The 22,460-nt window shown below is 40.0% G+C and overlaps 1 protein-coding gene and 1 long non-coding RNA gene across 4 annotated transcripts in view; one reads left to right on the top strand and one right to left on the bottom strand.

Annotated features, from left to right (window-relative positions):
• Positions 1-16,504, bottom strand: part of LOC133662034 (uncharacterized) — a 63,664-nt gene extending 47,160 nt beyond the window's left edge. The window contains exon 1 of the long non-coding RNA XR_009828054.1: positions 16,477-16,504. This is a non-coding gene — a long non-coding RNA (uncharacterized LOC133662034). The remainder of the gene's footprint in view (positions 1-16,476) is intronic.
• The window catches only part of lmo3 (LIM domain only 3), a 100,940-nt gene extending 81,099 nt beyond the window's left edge, over positions 1-19,841 (top strand). For all 3 annotated transcript variants that reach the window (XM_062065679.1, XM_062065680.1, XM_062065678.1), the window contains one exon: positions 18,818-19,841. In XM_062065679.1, coding sequence (XP_061921663.1) covers positions 18,818-18,923 — 106 coding nt within the window. In that variant the 3' untranslated portion in view covers positions 18,924-19,841. The remainder of the gene's footprint in view (positions 1-18,817) is intronic.
• The last annotated feature ends 2,619 nt before the right edge of the window (positions 19,842-22,460 follow it).

The following is a 22,460-nucleotide window of genomic DNA, read 5'->3' as shown; positions in this document are numbered from 1 at the left end:
TCGGCCGAGGTCACGCCGTGCAATTATCTGCCACTCCTCTGGGTCAGCCTCGGCGCAAATTGGCGTTTGAAGGTTGAATTGCTACAATCACGTATATGAACACATCGCCTGAGCCCACCCCCCCGTCCCAACATAGTCACCCATTTATCAACCCACGGTTTCTTTGTGGGCGCATTCAAACGATGCACGAGAACTCAAAGTCAGTGATTATTCTGATTCCATCACTGTGAGGCTAATAGTCATTGGTCTGCTATTAAGGGCTTTGCTTAAATAAAAGACCATGGAAAAAGCCATGACCTTTGTTCTTTCTCACCATCACCATCAAATTGACAGCAATACAAGTACACTGCAACTCGTTAATGTCGACAACTTGTCTTAGTCGACCACCTCGTCAAGTTCTGGTCCACTAAATTACTGTTACTAAAAAGGGCCCTCTTAAAGGGGCTGTTTGTAAATTCCTCACAGTAACATTTTTCAAAGCAAACGATATAACAAGAACACCACTGGGTAGTTTATGAAACCATTGGTGGTGTACCATAACATTTGTTTGACAATTGTCTATATCTGTCACAATTACCGTATTTTTCGGAGTATAAGTCGTACCGGAGTATAAGTCGCACCTGCCGAAAATGCATAATAAAGAAGGAAAAAAATATATATAAGTCGCACTGGAGTATAAGTCGCATTTTTTGGGGAAATTTATTTGATAAAACCCAACACCAAGAATAGACATTTGAAAGGCAATTTAAAATAAATAAAGAATAGTGAACAACAGGCTGAATAAGTGTACGTTATATGACGCATAAATAACCAACTGAGAACGTGCCTGGTATGTTAACGTAACATATTATGGTAAGAGTCATTCAAATAAGTATAACATATAGAAAACATGCTATACGTTTACCAAACAATCTGTCACTCCTAATCGCTAAATCCCATGACATGTTATACGTCTAGTCTCTTACGTGAATGAGCTAAATAATATTATTTGATATTTTACGGTAATGTGTTAAAAATTTCACACATAAGTCGCTCCTGAGTATAAGTCGCACCCCCGGCCAAACTATGAAAAAAACTGTGACTTATAGTCCGAAAAATATGGTACAAAGTTTACAAAAAATTGTATCAGCCCGAATAAAATGATTGGTGTTTACGGCGGTCACTCACCCAGTCTTGTCAACACGTACGCAACACATACAAAAACAGTCCTAAGAAGCAACAAACAATTTGCAGTCATATTGTTGTTATGATAGAATATACGTTCAATGACAGCTAACGCTAGCTATCCAAATTGATATTATTAGCTATCAACACCTGAAGCTATTGCGCGTTCATGTGTTGTGTATGTATGTAGTTACGTCATTACGTAGGAGAAGCCGTAAGAGGGTGGGAAATACTGTGTAAAATTCTTTGGTAAGTTGGCCCCCTCGAAGCATCTGTCTAAATCAGGGGTCCCCAAACTTTTTGACTCGGGGGTCGCATTGGGTTAAAAAAAATGTTATCTATTGGAAAATGCATTTTTAGACAATATGATTTGCCTGAGCGGCTATGAGACACCGAGAGTAACAAGCAGTAGAAAATGGATTAGAAAGGACAGATTTAAAAATAAAATAAAAAAAATAAAATACAAATTTAAAAAAATTAAAAATATTTTTTTACTTGGGACTTCCCGCGGGCCGGATTTTGGAGGCTGGCGAGCTGGATCCGGTACCCTTGGTCTAAATGTTGCAAACAGCCCCTTTAAAGTCATACATGCCTCACCCTTTTTGTCAACATAAATTTTGACACTCAAAGCGACCCCGAGAGGGACAAACTGTAGAAAATGGATGGATGAGTTTCCCCTCATAGGAAAGCTTGTTTAAAGATTCTGCAACATACCGAGGATGCTTCATTTAAGAATTGGAAGCCGAATAATGCTTTTCTATCTTAAAAGTCCTGTTCATTTCTAGATGCATTGTATTTAGGATGTCTTATCAAGTAAAAGTAACTAGCTGCATGGACGGATAATTAGTTTTTTTTCCCAAAATCTAGTCTTTTTGTCAGCTCTTTTTTGCAGTGTGTTAGCCACTGGCAGAAAGATTTGCACATGTAAGTTTTGTCATTGTAGTCAAGACGGAACAAAAATTAGTGCAGCAGCTTTATTTGAAAAGACTAGAGTATAAATTATATGAAAACAGAAACATCTAAATAAAAACACGGTCATGAGATTGGTGTTATGACTGAAAGCCAACATGAGTTTCCTCCATTGGGTGGCAGACATCTCCCTTAAAGAGAGAGTGAAAAGCTCTGCCCAAATGAAAGCCACTGTTCCTCCACATCAAGAGGAGCCAGATGAGGTGGTTCGGGCATCTGGTCAGGATGCCCCCCCGATGGCTTTAGTGCATGTCCAACTTGTAAGAGGCCATGGGGAAGACCCAGGACACGTTGGGGAAACTATGTCTCCCAGCTGGCCTGGGAACGCCTCGGGAACCCCCGAGAGGAGCTGGACGAAGTGGCTGGGGAGAGGGAAGTCTGGTCTTCTCTGTTTAGGCTGCTGCCCCCGCGACCCAAACTCTGACAAGCGGAAGAAGATTGATGGACGAACATATGGAGGAAACAAGTTGCCTTGGGTTCAAAATCCTTAATTATGACCCATTCTCATTATGTCTCTGTCCAAAGTCACAAGTCCAGACTAGTTTTGTGTGGCATCAAAACAGTGCCCAAATCCTGGCGCATAAAAACCACAATATGGGGCCTCTCTACACACGCGTACTCAGAGACCGTAGGAGTTTAAAGTAACCAATCAGAAAAGGTGTATTCTCTTGTTCATTTATTGTAGGATTGTCAGAGAATAAAAGGGTTATGGTTGAAAACAACAAAAGAAGCAATCACATTCCTAAATATAAACATCCCAATGACACTGCAAACTTGTATTATTGGTGATCTGCCTCAGTAAAAATGCATTTATTTCAATATGCATCATAACAAAACTGGTAATATTATAAAAATGGATAATGGCTATTAATATGTCCAACTCATACTGACTGGTATACACAAGCTATAGAGATGATATCAGTAGAAAAAACTGCATTAAGTTTAGATGATAATGAGTAATATATTGGAATATGGGATCCGTTATTTAAATTTGTTTTAACCCTTGTGTGGTGTTCGGGTCTGTGGGACCCGTTTTCGATTTTTATTAAAAGAAAAATGATACAATTAATTAATTTTTCAAATTGAGACTCACTGGCTTTGGCTCATTTTCTGTGAAGAACATATATCAGAATACATATTTAATGAACACACACCATACACCCCCCTACACATTTCTATTACATATAAGATGTCCGGGGTCCACTGGACCCGGGGCTAATAGAAGTGTGGAAATTGATGTTCTGTGTACCACACGCCCACACACACACACACACACACACACACACACACACACACACACACACACACACACACACACACACACACACACACACACACACACACACACACACACAGAGCAGGCCTAGACGGGGAGGACAGAGTGTAGGTACACAGAACATCAGAGGGTCAAATGTGCGACAAAATGAGAGCAGACAGTGTTGACAAACAATGTTGCAACCTTGTGTGGGAACCGCAGGTGCAGAAACACAAAAGAAGAAACATTTCAGAAACTGAAATGTCCATGCAACGTTCATATTGTTGTTACTCAGCCAGCATTTGTGGGTCTTAGACTCAGACTTAGACTTACTTTTTATTGTCGTTCAAATTTGAACTTTACAGTACAGATAAGAACGAAATTTTGTTGCATTAGCTGGTTGGCAGTGCAGGATAAAAAAAAGCAATAAGGTGCAGATATAAATAAATAGATTACTGTAAAGATAAATATATTGCACTTTTGCATATGCATCTACGTTTATGGATGTATGTTATATTGTCTTTATATTCCAGCGAGTTAATCCATTTTTGGGGGGAATTGAGGGGATAATTATGATGCGTACAAGAGTCTTCCGGCCTGAGGGAAGAAGCTGAAGAAGCTGTTACAGAACCTGGAGGTTCTGCTACGGAGGCTGCGGACCTCTTTCTAGAGTCCAGCAGTGAAAACAGTCCTTGGTGGGGTTGGGAGGAGTCTCTGCAGGTTTTCTGAGCCCTGGTCAGGCAGCGGCTTTTTGCGATCTCCTGGATAGGAGGAAGAGGAGTCCTGATGATCTTTTCCGCTGTTCTCACCACTCTCTGGAGAGACTTCCAGTCTGAGGCACTGCAGGCTCCAGTCCAGACAGAGATGCTGTTGGTCAGCAGGCTCTCTATAGTGCCTCTGTAGAATGTGCTGAGAATGGGGGGAGGGAGCTGTGCTCTTTTCATCCGACGCAAAAAGTGCATGCGCTGCTGAGCTCTTTTTACAAGAGCTCCGTTGTGTAGGGACCAGGTCATATTGTCAGTTATCTGCACCCCCAGGAACTTGGTGCTGCTTACCATCTCCACCGCTGTGCCGTTGATGAAGAGTGGAGCGTGGCTGGACTGGTGCTTCCTGAAGTTGACAATGATCTCCTTGGTCTTGTTGACATTCAGGACCAGGTTGTTGGTTCTGCACCAGTCAACCAGATGTTTCACCTCCTCCCTGTAGTCCATGTCGTTGTTGTCACGGATGAGACCCACTACTGTCGTGTACTTCACAATGTGGTTAGTAGTGGACCTGGCGCAGCAGTCATGGGTCATCAACGTGAACAGCAGCGGACTCAGGACACAGCCCTGGGGGGAGTCGGTGCTCAGGGAGATGGCACTGGAGGTGTTGTTGCCCACTCTCACAGACTGGGGTCTGTCTGTGAGGAAGTCAAGCAGCCAGTTGCATAGGGGGGTACTGAATCCATGGGGGGCCAGTTTGCTCACCAAGTGCTGCGGGATGATGGTGTTGAATGCCGAGTTGAAGTCCAGAAACAACATCCGCACGTGTGTGTCCTTTCCTTCCAGATGTGCTAAGCTCAGGTGGAGTGCAGAGGAGATGGCGTCCTCTGTGGAGCGGTTAGGGCGATAAGCAAACTGGTATGGGTCGAATGTGGGGGGAAGTCTGGAGACAATGTATTCCTTTACCAGCCTCTCGAAGCACTTCATTACAGATGTTTTTTGGGATAAGTCAGTATTTTAACAAAAAAGTGTTTGATTGTGAGGCATTAAAAGCCACAAAATGCAACGGGTCCATCAGACCCACAAACACTGGCTGAGTAACAACAATATGAACACCACACAAGGGTTAACTATTAAATGAACCTGAAATATGACTTATTTTGTCTTTGTGGAAAATATTGGACACAATGTGTTGTCAAACTTATGAGATGCAAGTGTAAGCCACTTCATTTTTTAAATGTTTTTATTTGTTTATAAATGGCCGTGATGATAATGTCAATGAGGGATTTCTAATCACTGTTATGCTGGAATTCTTATTAATTTTGATACTGTTGATATTATTCATTTGTGTTTGACTACTTTTGGATTGTTTTGTGTCATGTTTGTGTGTCCTCTCAATTGCTCTGTTGATTGCTATTCTGAATGTTGCTGGGCCGGGTTTGGTTTTGGAATATTATTATTATGGTATTATTGTGTACTACTTTGTTGGATTGATTAATAAAAAAAAAAAAAGATTAATAATAAAAAAGGTGCCCGCCCCCAAATGCAAAAAGTGTGCAATAGAGAAAGACGCTAACAAAAACTTAGCCAGCAAAAAAGACGCAACACGCTCTCACGTAGAGGCTGCCCGCACACAGTGTGCTTTTCTAAACGCGGGGATTATGGATCTGTTTTGACGCCATAGTTTTGGTTATGTCGGCAACCGTTTACGTCGACACAAGTTAGCCAGTCCAAAGGAAGTCTATCGTGACTTTTAGCCTGCTCAGTGGCCTTGTGGTTAGAGTGTCCGCCCTGAGATCGGTAGGTCGTGAGTTCAAACCCCGGCCGAGTCATACCAAAGACTATAAAAATGGGACCCATTACCTCCCTGCTTGGCACTCAGCATCAAGGGTTGGAATTGGGGGTTAAATTACCAAACTGATGCTGCTGCTCACTGCTACCCTCACCTTCCAGGGGGTGGAACACGGGGATGGGTCAAATGCAGAGATTAATTTGGTACTTTAACTTTCTCAAAATGAAACAGACTGAGGCTTAACTTCAACAGATTGTTCAACGAGAGGGGCCACATTGAACAGATTGCCATATATATCCCAGAGAACACGGTGCGTCACAGGCAGTGGTTAGTATTACTCCGCAATGAAAAATAGGTCCATACACTACAACATCGACTTTATTTCCAGGACAAACACATGAAAGAGACGGTTTTTTCTATCCCCGTTTCGGTTTTTCACCCCGTTCATGACTTTAAAACACTGCCAAGCTGAGGGGAGTGACTGCCCCCTACCCACGGTCCATCAGTAAAAATATAGAATCCTACATCAGCCCCGATTTCTCATGTCTGCACTCAATGCGGCCTGACTCTGTTAAACTCAGACATAAATCCACCATTGTCACCTTCCCCATAGCCCGACCTGTTATTCTCCCGACCTGGTAGAGAGGAAGCGAGGGAGGAACCGGCTTCTGAAAAGAGGTGTCGGGAATAAGGAAGGAGATATGAGCCTCCATCCGGCAAGCAGTTAGCCACAGATCAGCCGTGGGGGACAGCTAATCGATGATGCTGTCGTCCGGCCTCATCATCTAGCCGACGCTGGCCCAATTTCCCCCTGATGAGCTGGAGGCCACAGTCTTGGGGAGGCTGGAAGAAGGTTAGAGCACGGAGGAGCAGGATGGGTGACAGTGCAGGGGAAGGTCAGTCCTGATAAGTATGGGGAGGCATCCGCATACTTGAGCCTTGGAAAGAGAGAATGACGCCAATTGGGTTCCGCGCAGCACAGCTCAGCCACGGGTGTCTTGTATGTCACGAGTCAGGCTTGTTAGACAGGAGCCTAATAGGCAATAAGGGACATAGTTGTCACTTTGTGTATGATTGGTGTCGAGAACTAGGAGCCTGCGCAGCAATACTACGGGGAAGCACAGTCACGCTTCCTTATATTGATCAATTGGAGGGGGAATCACCATGTGTACAGTGAACACATGAAAGTACACGACTAAAATACTGTAAAGGCTTGTCCAGAAAGTTCGGAACAGTGGAAATGTATGGTTTTGTCTTTGTACACAACATTGTGTTGGAAATGAAAAGGTTGAACTGTGGATGTGAGGGATTTAAACAAGAAGGGGGCAATATTGCCAAATTAATACTAACAACATACTGATACCAGTGTTGCCCAGATACCAATATTTTGGTAACGGTACCACTCCTAAAATTATTTTGATACTTTCCGGTACTTCTCTAAATAAAGGGGACAACAAAAATTGCATTATTGGCTTTATTTTAACAAAAAATCTTACTGTACATTAAACATATGTTTCTTATTGCAAGATTGTCCTTCAATAAAATAGTAAACATACAAGACAACTTGTGTTTTAGTAGTAAGTAAGCAAACAAAGGCTCCTAATTTAGCTGCTGACGTATGCAGTAACATATTGTGTCATTTATCATTCTATTATTTTGTCAAGAAGGAAGAAAATGACTTATTAATCTACTTGTTCATTTACTGTTAATATCTGCTTACTTTCTATTTTAACATGTTCTATTTACACTTCTGTTAAAATGTAATAACCACTTATTCTTCTGTTTGATACTTTACATTAGTTTTGGATGATACCACAAATTTAGGTATCGATCCGATGCCAAGTAGTTACAGGATCATACATAGGTCAAATTCAAAGTCCTCATGTTTCCAGGTACATATTTCCTGAGTTTATAAACAAAATATAAATTGTAAAAAAACAAAAGAAGATGTGTTGCCATAAAATAGACGTAATCATAGTTGAATCGATTAGATACGCTCCTGTACTTGGTATCATTACAGTGGATGTTAGGTGTAGATCCACCAATGGCGTTTGTTTACATTGTGAGGTACGGTGGGTAGTGAAGCATGTTTAGCTATTCCTTGTCTTGCAGGAATGATACTTGGAAGAAACGTACTTTATTTGTCGCCATGGAGGCGAAGATTAGTGATTTAGAAGTAGCTAAAACACTGCCGACTGGGGCTGGACGCTAGCTGCTAGCTAGTTAGCCATGTCTTAAAGCACCTCTTCCGGGGGGCGTTTCAGTGTTATAACTTCACCTTTATCATTAGTTTTTAAGCCAAAATGTGTCCGTTCTCCCTTTTCTGTCTGCACACTGTGTCTGTAAGTACTCCGTGATTGTGCGCTGCCGAACATGCTCGTCTGCTCGTAAACCAGCACTGACACGACGACGACGGGGGTGCGGGGGGTGGTGGACCGGTACTTTTCAGAGGTGGTATAGTACCGAATATGATTCATTAGTATCGCGGTACTATACTAATACCGGTACACCGTACAACCTTAACCAATATTGATACTTTTTACATGCAATATTTTCTCTGAATGATAGTTATTTTTGCCTTTAATCTGTTGCTAATGATTACATTCAGAGTATGACACAAAACAAAGATTTTGGGCCAAAAAAATTAATCAATCAACATATACGTATTTGTGAACAATTTAACAATATATAAATTTTATAAATGATACAAATATTCCCTTATGTTACATACATCTTTGTGATACTGATATTATCTTTGGCATCAATACTATTGATATTTGTATCAAAGTACTTTTATGAAATTACAGCTATTCTATGCAGGTTACCGCCATCTTCATGAGCTCGAACGGGGCTATTCAATTTGTGGCACGGGGACCAAATACGTCCCGGGAAAGAAACCATACAGACCCCCAGATTCAGTTCAAAACTTGGGAAACAAACATTTTTGCAGAGAATTCCTAAAAACAGAGTGCTCCTGTTGTATAAAAGGAACTCTGACCTCAGATCCTTGTATTGACATTTTAACCTTGCTACAAAACATAGTGCAATGGGGTCCAAATTTGTGATTTTGAACCCCATAACTGATGCGTTCCTCGAGGTGCCTTTCTTTTTTGGCAGTTACATTTTTTTTTGTAATAGGATTTTAGTAACTAAGGTGTTGCTGTAGCTTGTTTACTTTAGATGACGTCAAATTGTTTAGTTATACTAGTGGGGTATCTCAACGTTCCATTTTAGGTCCTCTTTTTTCGTCATTTGGGCTATTCAAATGGTGGCCCACAATTTCAGTTTAAAAAAAAATTTAGGAGACCCACATTTTTGCAGAAGGTCTTTAAAAACAGCAGAGCGCATCCGTAGCGCTGACAAAATAAATAGACCAAAATCAAAGTCTACTGTAGGGGACGCTGGTTCTCCGAGGTACACAAAAAAAGACTGATAGTGGAAGGAGAAGTCCGGCCCTCCAGTCCTTAGCTTTCCTGAAAAGTGGCCTCTAAAACAATTGAGTTGCTGGAATAATTACAACAGCAAAGCTATAAAAAAAACATCTTTAAAAAAAACTGCAATATTAAAAAAAATCTGATTTGGACCAAGGTCAACTTGTATTAGAATGATGTGAACAGAAAAGAAAGGAGAGAAACTCTGCTCCAATGCATACCACATCACGTCTGCTGACAGAAGTTTGATTGATTGATTGAGAAGTTTGACATCTTAAAGAATTGTATCCATGTAATGCTTTAAAAAGGCAAATGGATGGCACAAAAAGCCAAAAGGCTTGTTTCCATTGTGGCCCATTAAATATTTATCACTTTTGATACATTCAATAATAAAAGATATATAACCTGTAACATGTATATAAAAAATTAACAAGGTGAATTGTAAGATATACAGTCGCGTTTAAAAGTTTACATACACTTGTAAAGAACATAATGTCATGGCTGTCTTGAGTTTCCTATAATTTGTACAACTCTTATTTTTTTGTGATAGAGTGATTGGAGCTCATACTTGTTGGTCACAAAAAACATTCATGAAGTTTGGTTCTTTTATGAGTTTATTATGGGTCTACTGACATCACATGGCCAAAAATAAGACCTTCTGGAGGAAAGTTCTGTGGTCAGATGAAAACAAAAATTGAGCTGTTTGGCTACGATATCCAGCAATATGTTTGGAGGAAAAAAGGTGAGGTCTTTAATCCCAGGAACACCATACCTACCGTCAAGCATGGTGGTGGTAGTATTCTGCTCTGGGCCTGTTTTACTGCCAATGGAACTGGTGCTTTACAGAGAGTAAATGGGACAATGACAAAGGAGGATTACCTCTAAATTCTTCAGGACAACCTAAAATCATCAGCCTGGAGGTTGGGTTTTGGGCACAGTAGGGTGTTCCAACAGGACAATGACCCTAAGCACACGTCAAAAGTGGTAAAGGAATGGCTAAATCAGGCTAGAATTAAGGTTTTAGAATGGCCTTCATAAAGTCCTGACTTAAACGTGTGGACAATGCTGAAGAAACAATTTCATGCCAGAAAACCAACACATTTAGCTGAACTGCACCAATTTTGTCAAAAGGAGTGGTCAAAAATTCAAGAAGAAGCTTGCCGGAAGCTTGTGGATGGCTACCAAAAGTGCCTTATTGCAGTGAAACTTGCCAAGGGACATGTAACCAAATATTAACATTGCTGTATGTATACTTTTGACCCAGCAGATTTGGTCACATTTTCAGTAGACCCATAATAAATTCATAAAAGAACCAAACTTCATGAATGTTTTTTGTGACCAACAAGTATGTGCTCCAATCACGATCACAAAAAAATAAGAGTTGTAGAAAGTATTGGAAACTCAAGTCAGCCATGACATTATGTTCTTTACCAGTGTATGTAAACTTTTGACCACGACTGTATGTACATTAAAGTACAATTCTGTCTATTATCCTTAAAGCTGACGGCGCTTGGTTTTGGAAGGCAAAGTTGAGCGTCTGCTAACAAAGGAGAAATACATTGATGCATCACCTTCACATTAACTGATCGTTTGTAAACTTGTGCGAACGGGGACACTAACTGCATGCGGCACGTCGTCCGCTATTTTCCTCTCTTTGACATTCTCACTGTTGCCTCATTTGAGTGGAAAGCGACTACTCTAGTTAACGCGTGCCTCCGAGGCATATCGCTGGCATCGCAGTGCATCGTTTGGAAGCCATGTTTTTTTTTCTCTCTTCCTCCCTTACAACAAGAGGTCTCTAAAGACTCATTAGTCACACTCACCTCTCGGTAAAGAAAGGGAAGAAAGGAGGAGATGAAGAAAGCGTCAGAGGACGATGACTGCATGCACAGTAATCATCTATATGACCACAGACCGTAATATGAATAAAACAGGGCATATAATTGTATTAATGATGGGATGAGACTCCTTTATCAAGGCTCATTAGCAAAGGTTGACGATAGGGTGCACAAATGGAACTAAAAAGCTAAGAAAAACAAGAACAAAGTGCATTTACAACTATTTTGTCGGCGATTTTTGTATGTTAATAAAACTTAACACGAACCCAAATCCATGTTTGTCTAAACTTTTTCCAGCAAGGGCCATTTACAGAAAAACTCAAGCACCCGGCGGCCATTTTGACACATTTTGACGATAAAGAAGGACGCTTTGTGTTATCAGCGGGAGTCACTTTTGGCTTTTCACTGCCAGGTGTTGCCACAAACATTAATGGTTTTGGCTTAGTTTCTGGTTGGAACGCATGCCCTCTGCCATGAAATGCAAAAGCATGTACTATTACACTACCAGGGATAAAAAGCATGCTCATGTAATATATTTTTACAATTTGTCGACGGCCAAAAACAATAAGCACCAAATGCTGGGGCCCCATACACAAGACTTTCAAAGGGGCCCCTTTTGCATGAACCCAAGATCACCGCCCTATTCGCACACACTTGGTATGTTTACATGCACTAAAAAACGGAATATTGTATGAAGCTGGTTGAAACAACATTTTTAAAACCATTAGGTTTTGGATTTTAAAAGATGGGATTAACATATGTAGACTACAACATAACTAGATAACACCCCAAAAAATAATTTGGTTAATAGTTTAACAAAAATAAATGCCAATAAATTCAATACAAAGTGGCCAGAATATCAATTTGAATACCATATAAGATGTCATTATTTGATGATGATATTATGAGCATAAATCTGTCTTGTAAAGCCTTGTAAAGTTTTTCTTTACTTCAGAGTGTAAAGTAGAGAATTGCTGATTCATGTATAATTATCGTAAGTGGGTAATGCAAATAATTATAATACATTATTCTTATTATAATAACTATATTTTTTGTGTATCCCAGGGGTCCCCAAACTACGGCCCGCGGGCCGGATCCGGCCCCCCAGCATCCAAAATCCGGCCCACGGGAAGTCCCAAGTTAAAAAAAAAAGTGTTTTAATTTTTATTTTGTTATTTTTATTTTTTTAAATGTTATCTTTCCTTTCTAATCCATTTTATACCGCTTGTTACTCTCGGTGTCGCCTAGCCGCTCAGGCAAATCATATTGTATAAAAATGAATTTTCCCATCGATAACGTGATAATGTTAAATGTTGACAAAACGGATTAACTCGCTGGAATATAAAGACTATATATATATATGTATATATATATATATATATATATATATATATATATACACACACACACACATACATTGTCTCCCTGTTTAAAAACCTAATGATGCGTCTGTTTCTAACTTTAATCAGGGGTAAATGCACCAAAGCTAGGGGTAATTAGATGCTAAAAGTGAAATGTGTACATAATTGTATCCTATGCTGCCACAGATATATTTATTATGTTTTACCTTTGTTATACACACTAAACAATGCTGGGTTATTTGTTCTACCCAAATGCTGGGCCGAGCCTATTGGGTCATATCTATGGGTTATTTCCTAAGGAGTTGGGTAGTTTCTGTGACCCAACCAGTGACCCAGCTGGCTTGGTCACTGTTTAGGTTCATAATACTAGTTTATTGTTTATAAAACCATCTTTATAGACTAAGTATTGGCAGTGTGGGGAATTTGGTCTGCAAAAGAAAGATGGCGGACAGATTAAAAACTACCAGTGGAATTTTTTACTTCTTCCTGTAGGAAACCTTTGACTACAAAAAAGATGGCGGAATGCTTAAAAAACTAAATTTTTTGGCAATACTGACCCCTGCCTTATATTGTTTGGACTACAAAAAACATGAAAATAACCAATTTATTAGCAGTTAAAATGACCCTGCATTTGGGTTGAATATATAACCCATTTTTTGGTAGAATTAACCCAGCATTGCAGTTAAATTTGACCCAGCATTTGAGTTGAATATATAACCCAGCAACCTGGGTTAAATAAGAAACACATTTGGTCCAATAGTTAAGCAGCTGGGTTGAAAACGACCCATTGGGTGTTGTAAAGTTGGGTCGTTTTCAGAGTGCATCATCTCATTTTGTTCTAAAATGTTGGTGCTGTGTGTAAATGCGTAAGAAGTGAACTTTAATGACTTTATGACGTTGAAGAGTTATCTAGGTGGAAAAAAAACTGTGCCTTTTTTGTTTAGGTAGTCTTAGACCAGGGGTCTGCAACCCGCAGCTCTTCAATCCGTCTGTTGTGGCGCCAGCTAATTTATGCTTCTGTGTACTCTTGTCACAACACGGTCCCTTGAGGCACCGTCATGTTTCTTTCAAAGTTCTGCATCAGCTATTCAATTTTAGGAACAGTGTTTTCTGGTGAGAAACCATGACAATTAACTTGTCATGACTTGGCTTGTTAGCTTTGTTTTGTTGCTAATAAACAATGGTAACTAGGGAGGGTTTGAGTGTCATTGGAACTGGTGTTGAGTTACAATATTTTAGTTGCAAACAATGAAGTCATTTATGCAAAAGTGGGCAGTATGCCTCATGATTGAACCGCATCAACACAGGACAAGTACTAAAAGTCAACCAATTATAGTCTTTGCCGCGTCGCTGCCTCACAAGGTTAGACTTTTTTTTTTTTTAGGTGTACAAAAGGATTTGGAAGGGGACGACAGAGCTTGCCTTAACACAGCAGCATAAACAAGTTGTAGATAAAATAAAGCAAAACAAGAGGAAATACCTAGTAAAGGAGAAACATGGAAGAACAGTAGATGTGTGACAACCAGTGTTAGGCATGAAGCCGTTACATAATAACGACGTTACTAACACACACAGAACTTCAACTACTATGGGGGCATAATTAACAATTCGATAAATAGTACTATCATAGTAATCATGTAATCCCAAAATTAACAATCATTTGTTTTTCAAAAGTCATTTGCCTAACACTGAATGCAGCTGAGATAGGCTCCAGCACCCCCCGCTACCCTGAAAGGGACAAGCGGTAGATAATGGATGGATTGTGATAACAGATCATAAGTTGGATCATGACTAATTGTCAGGTGGCGACAGATGTGGGTCGTTGCCTCAGAAAACTATAGGGAAAAAATTTAAAAAACAGTAACAAAATTACATGCAACATACAGGGGGTGTGGTGGGGGGTGGGGGAACAGGGTAAAGGAAACTGTATATGTAGTATTAACTTCAATACAGTGATCAAATAGGTTTTGTGGCTCCAAATTGGTTTTAATTTGGTGGAAATGGGCCCTAACGGCTGTTTCGACTCCCAGAACAGCAACCGATCAGGGACACAAACTGCTATATTCCAGCTAGACTGGTTCCAGAGTTAAAGCAGGAAGTGGACGATATGCTGGCTACTGGAATCATTGAGCCTTCTCGTAGTGAGTGGTGTAGTCCTTAGACACTCATAATTTGATTCAAACAACCTTTTTATTGTCCAATAGAATCCAAAGACCCCCGACGATAAGCACGTTTGCCCTAACCCGTACCTAACCATGACACCTAATCCTAAACCTAACTCGAATCCAAAGACAATGCAGGCAAATCATACACTAACACTACTTTTCATTTGAATTCAATTTCAAAAAAGATTTGGTTAATACATTGTATTTGTATAATCTACCAGTATGTCTTTAAAGGGGCCTTATGTAAAAGCCTGCTCAGTGGCCTTGTGGTTAGAGTGTCCGCCCTGAGATTGGTAGGTTGAGAGCTCAAACCCCGGCCGAGTCATACCAAAGACTATAAAAATGGGACCCATTACCTCCCTGCTTGGTACTCAGTATCAACGGTTGGAATTGGGGGTTAAATCACCAATATGATTCCCGAGCGTGGCCACAGCTGCTGCTCACCACACCTAGTGTGTGAGTGTGAGACTATCAGTGGTATTTTAACACCAACTTTTTTTTTTTTGTGTACAGGTATTTGGGATCCCCATAAGTCCCAGAAATTTGAAATCAAATCATGGAGGCATGGCAGAGATATTTATAAAACAATATTGCTTTCTTCCAAACTTGCTCCAAATGAGCCCTGAGGAATTTGATGTTTCTTTTTCAAATTTAACCAAAAAAATATGTTGCTGTGGCAGCCACTCGCACATGTTATGTAGACCACAATGAAGTGTTTTAAATATGAAAATAACCCATCAGAATATGACCCCTTTAATATAATTGTTGTTTATTTTTTTAAAAAAACAGATATGTGGTGTTCTTTCGTCCCACTAAATGAGTACCGGCAGTGTTACTCGCACCACAGTGCGAGAATGACTGCTCGAATCCAACCGTATCTAGGAAAACGTCCGTTACTAAACAAGGCTGCGACGTAATATCCTCATCAATACTGGCGCACAGATGTCATATATGCTGTTGACATTTGGCCGAGCAGAAACAATTTGTCTGCGTGAAATAGGGAGGAAGGCAGAGAGGAAACGAGCGAGGAGAGGTGAAACAGGGGAGAAACAATTCTGCGACAGGAGAGAAGCGGTGCAAAAAAAAGGAAGGCTTGATGTGAGCTCATTGCGGGAGTGGACAGTGTAAAAGTACAACCAGAAAATACGATGTATGTCAAAATGCAGAATAGTATACTGTAGGGTTGCTCAGTATAAACAATATAAATTATAAAATATATAAATTTAGGCAACAAAGCTTTTTGTGGTAATGCATGTTGGTGACATTCTAGCTCTGTCCTACAAATTTGACAGCGACGAGCGAATGAAGGTGTCTTTAACCCAATTAAGCGTCCTCTTTAGCGAGCTAGCATCTAATGTCCCTCCACGGTACGAATCTGCTTCTAAACCACTAGTTCTCGCAAATAAACTATGTTTCCTACAGGTATATATTATCACTGGAGGACCAAACGATGAGAATAGCTAAACATGTTACACAATACACTTAGTTGTCATATTTCAAGATACAGGCCTTCATTGACTTACATTACAAAATAATGTGTAAAAATATATATATATATATATATATATATATATATATATTTTATTTTTATTTTATTTTTTTTTAAAAGCAAAAACAATTGCCTGTCATTGGAAATCATTACGGTTTTTGCCCGCAAAGACACAAAAAAAAAGCAAAAACTAGAGGCAAATAATATAGATATCCCGCTAGCAGTGTGCCGGTACCAATACCACCCTTCGTATCATTACTATCGCCCACCCCGAGCTTGCCTTCTTTCCCAAAACACACTCTTCTCACCTTTTTATGGTCAATCTGTTAATTGGTCCCAGACGGAGGGAGCAAATCATGCGCTCAATCTGCCCTGCAGGCCTGAAATAAATGCTGTGAACGGAACAAGCGAGTCATGCAGCTCCCAGCCATGAGTTCTGTATTCATAGCAAAGTCCAACAGAGGCGACCCCCCCCCCCCCCCCCCCAGGTAAACATTGGCACCGATGTTTGCAGACCTTGTCCAGCCTAAAGGGAGATAAGTGACCCTCAAGACAATACAGTGAGCGTTGCTTTCCGCTCAACATAATCTCCACTCTGAGCTGCACTGAAAGGTCAAAAATAACTGCGGCCTCCATCATCCACCCCCTAAAACCCTTTAGATGTGAGGGGTTTGTTGACACCTTCAGGTGGAAGGGGAATAAACATACCCTCAGCACAGAGGTAGTGCGAGCTCAACCTAGCCTATCTTCCAGCTCAGTAATAATCACTACATGTATTTCCATGTACGCAATATTTCAGTCAAAGTTCATAAGACGTCTTTGCAATAAGAATAATTCCATATCAATTAGTTTTTGAGTAATAACTAAGCATACTGAGAACACCCCCTTTTTATTTCCAAACATGATATGGAGCCCCCTTTTGGTGTGACAATCTACAGAACTGGAGCCCCGCATAGATTGTATTTTATTTCAGCAATGTCAAGCAGCAGATTGTTTGGTTATATCAACAACCGCTTATGGCAATGTGAGTCACCAAATCGGATATAAGTCGACAAAAACGAGTTCCACTGTATACTGCAGGGGTGTCAAACTCATTTCGCATCGTGGGCCACATACGGCCTAGGGAGATGTCAAGTGGGCCGGACCATTAAAATTATACCATACTCTGCTATAAATAACCAAAATATCATGTCTTTCCTTTGTTTTGGTGTAAAGAAGCACAAGAACATTAGGAAAATATTGAAATTTAATTAACTATCCTTTTACAAAACATTTCATGAAACACCTCATATTTCCTTAGACAAATGTGCAATTTACTTTTATCATTCACAAATATGCATTGCAACTGATCCCACTGATTGTACAAAGGCACAAAACTTTGATTGGTACTGAAAAATATAGTAATGCACTTTAAGATTAAATGAGACTTTTAAAGAAAGGAATTTTTAAACCACTTACACATACGCATATAAAATCTCGAGACATTTGCATATACAGTATACTATACTGTATATGCAAATGTCTCGAGTCGCAAATAGCTTTGGTGATTTATGAACTTTTTCAAATCAAATAAGTTGACGTTGACATACAGAATGTGACAGAGGGTATCGCTCAACACAAAATCTGAGACCTACAGTAGGGAAGGGATTCACATGGCCCCATTCCTGGGTGGATCTCGCGTTAGAGGAAGGTAGGAAGTTAATCATATTGCATTGCAGTCTGCTGAAAATAATGGAAAGCGCCACGCTACTTTGCAACTGACACTGTGGCCAAGGTTGGAGTTGCCACAAAACACATTGGCAGCTACAGTGTATAGTGCACCCCTCCCCATTTGTCATGTTTCGTGTGTCAGGTAAACCGTAACAAATGGAGCCATATGAATCTCTTTTCTACTGAATATGGGTAAATTGTATGACACGTGTGCCTGTTTTTTGTGGACATAAGGTGCAGTATTGTTAACTTGATAAGACAGTAGTGTTGTTGCTGTTGTCATTGCACGCTGCTTAGCGATGATGAAGTTAAGAACACTACTACACATGTCAACATAAAGTCGGATTGTGTGTGTGGTGTTCCTGACAATACCCAGGATAGCCCAGTGGTTAAGATTGTTGACTTGGAATGAAAAGTACTGGGTTCAAACCCCACTCCGGTTGACAGTATTTTGTTCCAGCTCCATCATATTTTACTGAGCCAGGTGTCCCCGATTACATTTGTATATGGAACAAAATCCCCACTTCACAAGACCCAGGATAGCCCAGTGGTTAAGACTTGTCTAGGAATGAAAGGTACTGGGTTCGAATCCCACTCTGGATGTTGTTCGACCTCCATCATACTTTACTGAGCAAGATGTCCTCGATTATCTTTGTGTGTGGAACAAAATCCTCCTTCACAAGACTGGGGATAGCTCAGTGGTTAAGATTGTTGACAAGGAAAGTAGGGTGCTGGGTTCCAACCCCACTCTGATTGACAGTATTTTATTCCACCTTATACAAAAAGCGCTCATCTACTGTATGTACGGGCCGTCACTTGAGTCGGTCCATATTGAGTTGTCCACATATTTACTATACTCTGGTGAATACTGTAATATTTTGTGCATGCAAACAAAATTATTGCTGCTCGTCTGACGCTCTCTCCTCTTGTGTTGCACAGGTTTTGTGTGGGGGACAAGTTTTTCCTGAAGAACAACATGATCCTGTGCCAGACGGACTACGAAGAGGGGCTAATGAAGGAGGGCTACGCTACCCAGGTCCGCTGACCCTCGTCAGGGTGCAGAGGAGGAGGGAGACGGGAGCGGGGGAAGACTGATGCAGAGCTTGCAATCACAACAAAAAGCACTAACCAGCTCCTGTCCCCCGCATGTACATAATGAGGCCTGCATCGGGCGGGGAGGTCCTTGACTGTACAGAATAGCCATAGAGACTGCAGCACAGCAGGCCCTGGAACCTGTCTACACGTATGGGAGAAAATATGCTGCCTCTTACCACTTGGCAAACAAAACACTGGCCTCAGAACAACCAAAAGCAAGTTGCTGGACAAATTTACATGGCCTTAGACGAGGACTGCACAGTCCAGCGACTTGGATCTAGAACACACAGGAGGAATCAGTGGGACTCTTTGGGAAAGACACCTTTTTATCGGATATTGTTGTATTAAAATGTACATGAAGGCGCATCAAATAATTTAATGCTTGTGTGTGTGTGAGTGTGTGTGTTTTTCTTTTGAGGATTTTTCAGTTTGCTCTCAGTTTAGAATCTTTTCTAATGTTGGTTTTTTAACATCGGTCTGCTGAATTTCTGTTTTTGAATATGCTGAGTTTTACAGACTATAAAAGTGCTACAGTGGAACCTGTTTAAGTTGATCAACACATTAAGTCCTGGCCCACCGTGGAGTTCGTATTACTAAAAAGCAGTGGCGGGCCGTGCGTTTTCCACCTAGGCTTTCAGTGATGTCCGACTTTTATGATTACCTCTCAAAATACCATAATTTAAGTCCCCACATACTATACAGAAACACATTTACGCACTACAACAGTGTACAAAACGGGTTATTTTCTGGCGCATTTAAAAATCCATAAACCCACATCAGCAATCAAAACATATCTTATGTGGTACTCTCAAAATTAAAATTGCAAAAAACATTAAACATGAAAAAAAAAAGAAATAAAATATTTGAACTCACAATTTATAGCACCCATTCGACGCCGTATAGCCCCTCGTAGTTGGTTGATTTGAGTGGAAATAGCGGGCATTTCATCGCCGACCTAGTCTCACTTGATGTAGTTTCTCTTAAGTATCATTCTTGAAAATGGCTTTGCAAATATATATCTGCCACCTAATCAACATGTTGCTCTCCTTTGTGAGTACTGGCAAGTTTTCTGTGGCTTTCTATGGCTCGTACGGCTCCTGTGCCACTTCCTGTTTTCGCAACTTGTGATTGGATACTCACTTGGGACTCCCAAGTGAGTATCCAATCACAGCATAAGGCCAGCTAGAAGGTCTTACTGACAACAACTCGTGATCTGATTGGCTATTTCAAATGTCTATCAACTATGTGTCCGTTCACTTACAGTGCACAGACCCCGCATTGTTGATTCTGAAGGCCCCTGGCAGATTTGGTACAGCATGGCAACATAAGCTAGCTGAATTCTGATTGGATACAAACTCTAACCTAAAAACAACAGCACTGGAAGGAGCATAATGACATGAAGAGAATATGAATACTTTTAGATATTTAGGGAAAGTAAATAAAAAAATACTTTTATTTTTAATTATGATCATGATTTCTGGATATGTTAGGCCAGCAGAGAAGGCCTTGCTGGCCCTGACGGCCCACCACTGCTAAAAAGTGGCCGCTTATGTCGACATACATGGTTTATAGACATAAAATTGGATACACAAAGGGGTAATTTCTATGAAAAATCAGTCCGTTTGCTGACATGTGTTGTAGTATTGCTAATTTCCTCATAATCGGTTGTGTGTTTTTGCAAAAGCGGATTATTGGTGTTGACGACCACTTTTGTTGACATGGGTTCTGTCAACTTTTAAAAAAATTCCACTGTACATGTTCAAAGGTCTTATAGGCCCCACTAGTGTTGTTTTAAAAACATTTTGTTTTTCTATGCTGATTTCTGTTTTTTTAATATCCTGAGTTTTACACAGACTATAAAAGTGATACAGGGAAACCCGTTTAAGAGGACCAACATATCAAGTCCTGGTCTCATCATGTCGACATATGGTCAACAGCTTTTGATTATAAAAAAATTCAGACACAAAGGGATCCTATCTATAAAAAAAATCAGTCAACTTATGTCGACATGTGTTGTATTATTGTTAATTTCCTCAATCCGTAATGTGTTTTTGCAAAAGCGGATTATTGTCGACAACCACTTATGTTGACATGGGTTATGTCAATTTAAACATCTCACTGTCCATGTGCAAAGGTTTTAAGTCCCCACTAACGTTGATTTAATAATCTTTTTTTTGTTTCCTTGCTGATTTCTGTTTTTTAACAAACTGAGTTTTAAAGACGATACAAAGTGATGCGATGGAACCTGTTTAAGTCGACCAACACATCAAGACCTGGTCTCATTACTAGGTCGACATACCTGGTCAACCGCTTTTGTTGATATTAAATTTAAGACACCAAGGGGTAATTTCTATGAAAAATCAGTCCGTTTAATGTCAACATGTGTTGTACTTTTGTTAACGTCTTTATAATCGCTTGTGTGTTTTTGCAAAAGCGGATTACAGATGATGTCGACAACCACGTATGTTGACATGAGTTATATTGACTTGAACAAATTCCACTGTATATTTGCAAAAGTCTTAGGTCCCCACAAGTGTTGGGGTTTTAATAAAACAATTTCATTAACTTTGATTTAACTGTAAACATGTACCCAAATGGCAGAATAATGCAAAGAATGTAAGACCATTTTCTACAAAACTTGGTTACGGGGAACAACCAAGTAAACTTTGCTGAGATTGAGGATTATTTGACATTATTTATTGAACAGAACAGGAATATTTAAAGCTTCACGTGTTGTAGTTTTACAATCTTAGTGTCACTATGGCGTTGTTGAAACAGCAAATCTAATGGTGGTTTAAGACTTTTGCAATGTACGCATTGAGCAAGCCACGAACAACTCAACTTTATTGTCTACACCCAAAGTTTTCAAAGTGCGGGGCTTCCCCTCAGAACACAAAACAGTTTTGGCCTTGAATTTGTTGACGACTATTAACCTAAAGGAAACATTAACATTTAATAAAATCAAATTTTAACAACCATTTGAAAATTCAACTTCTCTCACCATCAGAAGTAGAGGTGGGTGATACTGCTTAAACCCATACTAAGTAATAACAGTGCCAAAATTGCTGATATCTTTGCGTATTTGTGAAAAATGCAACATTGTACTAATACAACAATATAAGAGTTAGGTAACACTTTAGTATGGGGAACACATTCAGCATTAATTAGTTGCTTATTAACATGCAAATTAGTAACATATTGGCTCTTAATTAGTCATTAAGAACTTATTAATGCCTTACTCTGCATGGTCTTATACAACCAGTAAACAAAGAGTTAACTAACCCTAACCCTTGTTGCTTATTAGTAACCCTAAACCTAACACTTATATGTTCCCCTAGTGTCCAAATAACTCTAAATTAAGTCTTTGTTACTCTAATAAGCAACTAATTAATGGTGAATATGTTCCCCATACTAAAGTGTTACCAAGAGTTACAACATCAACAGATTAATACAAATATTCCCTTTTATTACATACAATTGCTTGGGC

This window comes from Entelurus aequoreus, linkage group LG12 (assembly GCF_033978785.1).
Source record: "Entelurus aequoreus isolate RoL-2023_Sb linkage group LG12, RoL_Eaeq_v1.1, whole genome shotgun sequence".
NCBI lineage: Eukaryota > Metazoa > Chordata > Actinopteri > Syngnathiformes > Syngnathidae > Entelurus > Entelurus aequoreus.
The sequence above is the reverse complement of the archived record's forward strand: the minus strand, read 5'-3'. Positions and strand labels throughout refer to the sequence as shown.